General features: G+C 35.3%; 1 protein-coding gene and 1 long non-coding RNA gene across 3 annotated transcripts in view; both read left to right on the plus strand.

The window, feature by feature from the left end:
- Positions 1–4450, plus strand: part of LOC106555171 (neurabin-1) — a 58627-nt gene extending 54177 nt beyond the window's left edge. For both annotated transcript variants that reach the window (XM_087709025.1, XM_014073951.2), the window contains one exon: positions 3251–4450. In XM_087709025.1, coding sequence (XP_087565151.1) covers positions 3251–3418 — 168 coding nt within the window. In that variant the 3' untranslated portion in view covers positions 3419–4450. The remainder of the gene's footprint in view (positions 1–3250) is intronic.
- Positions 1–7655, plus strand: part of LOC148049357 (uncharacterized) — a 354694-nt gene that overhangs the window by 211444 nt on the left and 135595 nt on the right. The gene's annotated exons all lie outside the window — the stretch shown is intronic.

A 7655-nucleotide genomic window follows, 5' to 3' on the forward strand; every position in this document is an offset into this window, starting at 1 on the left:
GCATTTTAGTTACACTGAAACACATTGGGGTTAAATCCAGACGAACAGTCTAAGAATTTCAATGAATCAATAAAGATTTAAAGATCACCATGACAAACAATGTTAATAAGTTTGCTACATTTGTTTGTTTATAGGATCAGTCTAAAATGGAGTTAGCAATGTATACAATAAGAAGCTGTTGTTATTATTATTATCGCAACAACAGAATTATATCACAGCGGCCAGTTGTTTTGCCGGATTTGGCATTGATTGCAACGTTTGTTATAATTGTTATTATTTGTTGTGATTGTTGTGATTGTTGTTATTGTTGTTGTTATTGTTATTATTATGTTAATATTTGGTGAGATTCACAGCCTTTGGGGCTGGTTGGTAGCTCAACAGCTCGAGTCTTAACCAAGGACCTAGAAACCGTTAAGGTAACGTCGGAGGATATAAGCTGTTCCAAGTAGGGTGGTTTATTGTAGAATCAGAATGTTCAAGTCTGATAAATTTAAAATTTCCAAATAGCGAGGTAACCCTTTAGGTATTGCTCCAAGGGCTCCAGTTACAATCGGGACAACACACGATTTCTTTTTCCACAGTCGCTCAACTTCAATTTGCAAGTCCCGGTATTTTGTGATTTTTTCTTGCTGTTTATCTTCAATTCGTGCATCATCAGCTATTGCAATGTCAATGAACCATACTTTTTTTCTTTTCAACTATTGTTATGTCAGGTGTGTTGTAGGCCAAGTGCCTGCCAGTCTGGATTCTGAAGTCCCACAAGATCTTGACTTTCTCATTTTCTAAAACCTTCTCAACCTGATGGTCCCAGTGGTTTTTGCTGTACTCAAATCCAAACTTTTGGCACAATTTCCAATGAATGATCTTAGCAACGCGGTCATGGTGTTGTAGGTAGTCAGTTTGTGAAATTTTGCTGCACCCACTGATCAAGTGGTCGATTGTCTCGTCTTTCTCATTACAGAGGCGACATTTGCTGTTGGTGGTAACATTTGAATTTTTGCCTTCATGCAGTTTGTGGCTAAGGCTTGTTCTTGAGCTGCCAAAATAAAGCCTTCTGTTTCTTTTTTCAGTACTCCTGATCTTAACCAGTTCCAAGTTAGTTTTTTGTCAGCTTTGGCTTCAATACTTTTCAAATATTGGCCATGCATAGCTTTGCTTTTCCAATTTTCGGCTCACTTCCCAATTACTTCTTTCTTATATTCAGCTTTTGACTTAGTTGTCTTTAAAAGGCCTCCTTTATTTACTTCCTTAATCATTGGATCTTCACTTTTCTGGATGTAATCATTCAAGCTGTGTCTTTCTTCTTCCACATTCTGCTTTACTTGTAGGAGTCCTTGACCACCTTCTGCTCTTGGTAGATATAATCCATCAAAATCACTTTTAGGGTGCAAAGCATGATTCATTGTCATAAGCATTCTTGTTTTTCTGTCCAAATTGTCCAACTCCATTTTGGTCCAGTCAATTATCCTGCAGAGTATCGAATCACAGGTATAGCCCAGGTATTTATGGCTTTTATAATGTTTCCTCCACTTAGTTTGGACTTTAATATCTTGCGAATTCGCCAAATGTACTTGGCTGAGGTTAATTCCTTGACTTTATTATGCATTAAGTCAGAGGCCTCTAAAATCCCCAAGTACTTGTAGCCTTCTTCTGGTTTTACTGCCTTTATCATTTCTTCATTCTCAAGTTCTATTCCATCATCTTCTATGACCTTGCCTACTTTGGTTGCCATTGTTGCACATGTCAATTCCAAACTGCATACCAATGTCTTGGCTAAATTCTTTTGTGCTTTCAATTAAATTCAGTTCAGCTTTTGTTTTACCAAACACCTTCATCTCATCCATGTAAACCAAGTGTCCAGGATCCTTTCCTTTTCCTTTATCTTTTTGGATCAAAAATGTCCTTCCAGTTGTCATCCGTTTATCATTTTCAGGTGTTTTTAAGATCTGGTTCATTTGGGCTGCCAATCTTTCATGTAAGTGTAAGTGTCTTTGGCCAGAAGCTATGTAGCTCATCTGGTCCAGGTGCACTCCAATTCTACACTTTTCTTGACTGTCTTTGCACCATTTCTTTTGTTATTTTCACATCTTCCATTTTATGCACTTTAATAGAATCCTCAACCTGCTTTATCCATTTTGCATTTCTGTTGTGTTTCTTGTTGTTTTCCCACAAATTCTTCCAGAATTTCAGAGCTTTCTTTCTATCAGGCTTTTCATTTGTTATTACTCCATCTCCACTTTCTAAGCTCTTATAAAACTGGTGCTGATTTTCTCTGAACTGTGAATTTTCTTTGAATTGAGTTACTCTGTTTTCATATCTTTTAATATTTTCAGCAATGGCAACAACCCTCTGCTTCCATAATAGAGATGTTTTCTTCCCTAGTCCAGATTTTTTGCTTTTTCTTCCAATAGCTTGTCAGCTCCATGCCCTGGTTGCCTAGCAGAGAGAGCTGAGCCCTGTAGCTCATTTTGTGCAGAATGCCCAGGAGCCATAGCATCCAACGGAACCCTTGTTAATCCGGACGACGGTTCAGTGGGCATAAATTTCATTTTTCTTGTATTCACCATGTTTAAATGGATTGTGGAGCAAATTTTGTCTGGCTCTTCACCTAAGACCTGTCTGATATGGTTGCACCTGTTCAGCATAGCCCTTAGGATCACTAGAGCGTGCATGCCCGTTGTTGTTGTTGTTATGATTATTATTATTATTATTATTTTCTGCACCTGTAACCCCCATGTAAAAACATTCCATTCTATTTTACCAAAACTGAGTAAAAATCTTCTAAGCCATGACCTCCACTTTCCAGCAAGAGTCGTGAGTCAAATATATCGTCCTATATCGTCCTAGATTGAGTTTTCTCTCCCTGGCGTCTCACCAAGTCATGGGTTTTTGAATCCATAGCAGCTCCAGCCTGTTTGGGTTAGGTCTGAGCCTGTTATTCCCCATCCAGGACCTGATAGGTTCCAGACAACAGTCAGATGTTTAACATACCTGCCATTTAGCCCAGAGCGATACTAAAGAACTGGGTATCTCCCACATATTGATGACTTCTTTTCAATAATGTTGCCAATTGCTTCTGTAGAGAAAGCCATAAAAGTTGGCCTTTTTTTATTTCTGCCATCGCTGATAGAGGGAAGACATTTTAACATTTGATTTTTTTTTTTGTTTATGAAAATTAATGCTATAATAAGAGACACCCTTTTTACTATATTCTGCTCTGCTCTGCTCAACATACTTTTTTCTTTTAAAGGCTTTAGGAGTATCCAGTCAAAATGACCGATCAACAATAAAGAAGAAAATTAAAGATATTAAAAAAACACAAGAAAAACTGGAGAAACAGAAAGAAAAGTTTCAGAAGAAGGAGAAGGAAGTGCGGAAAACTGGCAAATTGGTGGCTGCCGTGGAATCAAACTGCTAACATGATTTGATAACATACTACTTTCTTCTGAAATAGCTGGAGCTAAACTAGAGCTCTACCAATATAATGCTTCAGTCCTTATTGGATAAGAATCCAACTTGAGAAAATGCAACAACTGTATATTTCTGTATAATTATGGAGGGAAGAAAATGGTAGTTTTACAGTGTCAGGCTTAGTTTAGCTCTGATTTCTATAGTCCTTTCCCATTTATACAGTTGCATTAAAATATTTCAATTTTTATATTTAGATTATTAACTTGTACTAATGGATATTAAATTAACTATTTTTCAAAAAATATGTATATATGTGTCTGGCTAATTCCCTGAAGTGTCTTTGGTAATGGCATATGCAATTTATTAAAACACAAGGTGTCATACAAATCACAGTATAACAGGGGTATTTGGTGAACAGATCAAGTCATTATGTTCTGTTGGAGATAGTTTGTTGCTCATAGTATTGTATAGAAAGAAATTAAGTTTTAAAAAGTGATAGAAAATTAATTTAATCTAATGTAATGAAGTGTTTACAATCTGTATTTTTCAGAGTTCACTTTAATTTCAAAGCATTGTAATAATATAATTCGTTAATATTTTCTAAAATACATTTTTTCTATGTTTTGAATATGTTAAGCATGGCTTCAAAAGTTATCTTTTATATACTTTTGTATACAATGGTTTTTATAGTTCATGTGATTAATAAGGTCAGAATGCATAACCTTTTCCTACTTAAATATTTGAGGACCAAATTATATTTTTGATGGTTTCTACATGCTGTTGGTCTTCCAGATTTACAGTTTCAAAATAGAATTATTCTTATCTCTCCATTTAAATTAAAGACGAGGTTTCTGCATTATACCTATTATACACTGTAGACTTCAACATGTCTTTGTTTTCATGAATAATTATTTGTTCTCCAGAATGGTGAAAATCACAATTGATTTCCCATTGAGCAGCAGCACAATCTTTTGTAAAATACACTATCTTAGAATGACACTTTTGAAAAATGGAATAAATTTTGTTCAAAAAAGAGAAATCTGAATTTTGGAATGTTATTAATTCTTGTGAAAGTTGCAGTGTAATCCAATAGACAAACTGTTGAAAAAAACTTTTTCAAAGAACCCAAATTATGATTCATTTTTCACCTAAGCTTTTCACATTTCTCACATAAAATTACAATCTTGTTAAATCTGCAAGTTATGTGCCCAGAAAATTTACTTGTATGGCCTCAAAAATGTATTCCAATGATCTGGAGGAAAACCCAGGTTATTGAATTTTTGAAATCTGGGAAAGAACCAAACAATCTAAAGAACTTTTGTAAAACTTTCCTCATCTGACATCCCTTTAAACTCTACAAGAGAGATTTCTAATAAACAGAATGTTTCCTGTTTTTGAACCAACTCTTACCTCCCAAAAAGCTGGTTTCTGCACAGGTCAGATATTTAAACTTGTCCAGCATATAGGACATGGTTTTCAATAAAGTCTAATCACAGCTGTTTTCATAGACTTATCTGCAGCTTATGACACAGGAAACTTCTGAAATTATATACCACATGCGACTTTGCTTTGACTAACTGCTTTGACTCAATCTCTTAGTCTGGGTATTCAGAATGAGTCTGATTGTCCACTACCTGGACTGAGAGATCAGATTTAAATTCTCTTGTAACTTGTCTCTGAACCTTTTGGGATGAGATTTCTTTCTGTTCTCTACAAAATGTAAATGCTTCAGTCCATAGTCACATATATTCAGAGAAGTATACTACAAACATTTATTGTGACCAGAATGAATTGAAAATTCTTCTGAAACAGGAGCTGTCATCCATTCAATATGCCATAGGCCTTTTTTTTTAAAAAAGTCAAACTTTATTATTTTTTTACAAAACTTAGTGTCATTTTTCTTACAAATCCAACTTTTCATAGTACAAGACTAATATTCTAAAAACAAAAAGTATGATTGCTTTCCATTTTACTTTTCAGCTATGAGGACAATGATTTTTGTATCTAGTACAGGGCGGGGCATAACCTTTTCCTAGGGGGTCACAGCAACACTTGTAATAACAACACAAATAATTCATACACCATTCGAAAGCCCATCAAAAACTGAGTTTATTGACACGATTTAATAGTCAGTATGACCACCATTAGCCCTTCGAACAGCATTCAAACGAGGTGGATAAGAACACAACAAATCTTCAAACAGTTCCGTTCGATTTTCCAGATTTTCCAGAGGGTGGGGCATAACCTTTTCCTAGGGGGTCACAGCAAGATCGACAGCAGTTTACAACTTCCGCGACACCTCATTTTAAAGCCCATAAAAAACTGAATTGAATGAGCTATTAAATGTTAAATTTGTTTCGGTTGAAACTTTGAGAATGAATTTGGAAACTGTGTTGAAAAATCTGGAAAATCGAACGGAACTGTTTGAAGATTTGTTGTGTTCTTATCCACCTCGTTTGAATGCTGTTCGAAGGGCTAATGGTGGTCATACTGACTATTAAATCGTGTCAATAAACTCAGTTTTTGATGGGCTTTCGAATGGTGTATGAATTATTTGTGTTGTTATTACAAGTGTTGCTGTGACCCCCTAGGAAAAGGTTATGCCCCGCCCTGTACTATCAATGTGAGAAATTCCCATAAAGGTGTATTATTATTATTTTATATATTGTGTTAATAGAAATCAAACTTCAAAATAACAGCAAATCCACTTTGTAGCATAAACAATTATTTCTATAAACTTTCAATAATATGAATTGTCAAACACCCAATACCATTTTATTTAAGTAAGGACAAAATATACATATATCTAAAGGCCTATATGCAAATCTAGTGGTGTTTGTTAAACCTATTTGTATCATTTTCAGTCTAGCACAAGGCAGATAAATTTCATTATTGGATTATCAGACCATAGGCTTACTTGAGTGCTGCTGACATTTGTAATTTATTCAAGGATAGATAATACTAACAGTCTTTCTCTGGTCCTTTGCTCCAGATTGTATTTTTATGAGATTCAAATGGACACCTGAGCTTGGAAAAATAACTTTTTCAAGGGCCAAATCCATCTACAATGCTCCTGTGATTGATGATTCATGTAATGAATTATTTCCTTCTGACAATGATTAATTCCATAATGTAGGTTTACTATGTAGTGTAGCTTATTTGAAAACTACCAGCACTGATCTACCGGTATCGAAAGGATAATTTATCCTGATTTTAGTATATTTATCTTAGTTTCTTGATAGAAGAAATGTAAAGTTTCCCAACATGAAGGCAGCTCTAATCTATTTTCTTGATCATCTAACATCCATACATACGTTGGCACTGTCATGTTTTAAGGCTTTCTCTTAAGTAAAAATGGGTTAAGGATTATGGCCTTAAGCATTGTAATTGAGAGGGATGTTCCTTAGCTGCCATCACTAGACTCTCCATTATTCTTCTAACAACTGGCTACAGGGGAAAAAAACACAAAATAGAAACACTGTTTTTCCACAAAAGAACTTGAACCTTTTCATAAGGAATTTAACTGGGCTGCTCTTAGAACATTTTTTCCCAAGAAATTTCACCAATTAGCCTCGAAGAGATCAGCAATTTCCATTTAAAAAATAAATAAAAAGCAGAATGCAAAGTGTTTCATAAAAACACTTGCACCGAGATATTTAAAAGGCTTTGCACTCAAAATAGCATTTTCAAGTTTGTTAAACATGGAACAAAAAAGCCTTTTTTCCAAATGAGTCCTGAGTTTTCTGACACCTTTGATCTACCTTTCATTCTCCCAAACGTAGAGCTTACAATAAAGGCCATAGTTCACAAAGCAAGGGGCAGAGGGTCCATCACTGCTCTTGTCCAGAGCTGTTTTGAGCAGGAGGGGACCAGTGCCAAGGAGGTTGGTTTATGGGCAAGTCGATAAATTAGATTTTGGACAAAAGGAAGATAGGTAAGCATGATGAATTTTAAAAATTCCTTGTTATAGAGGGGTTTGTCATTTTGCTGCCTTTCTTCCATGAATGGCTGATCACTGATGATGCTTCCTCACTGGGCTCTGTTCTATGGCTAGGCTGAACAATTGTTTTCATTACTGGTTACAAGTTTTAAAAAACATTTTAAACATGCCCATTTTCTCTATGGAGGACTCAGGATGGACTGCCACCACCTTTTCTTGGCTGGTTCTAAGACAAAAAAAAAAGGAAGCTAATTTGAACTGCCATTGTTCCCTATAGCAATAAGTTTCACAGTAGGTGAAGTTT

The sequence above is a fragment of the Thamnophis sirtalis genome, unplaced genomic scaffold, assembly GCF_051295495.1.
Source record: "Thamnophis sirtalis isolate CommonGarterSnake01/CBP01778 unplaced genomic scaffold, rThaSir2_p1.2 scaffold_1, whole genome shotgun sequence".
NCBI lineage: Eukaryota > Metazoa > Chordata > Lepidosauria > Squamata > Natricidae > Thamnophis > Thamnophis sirtalis.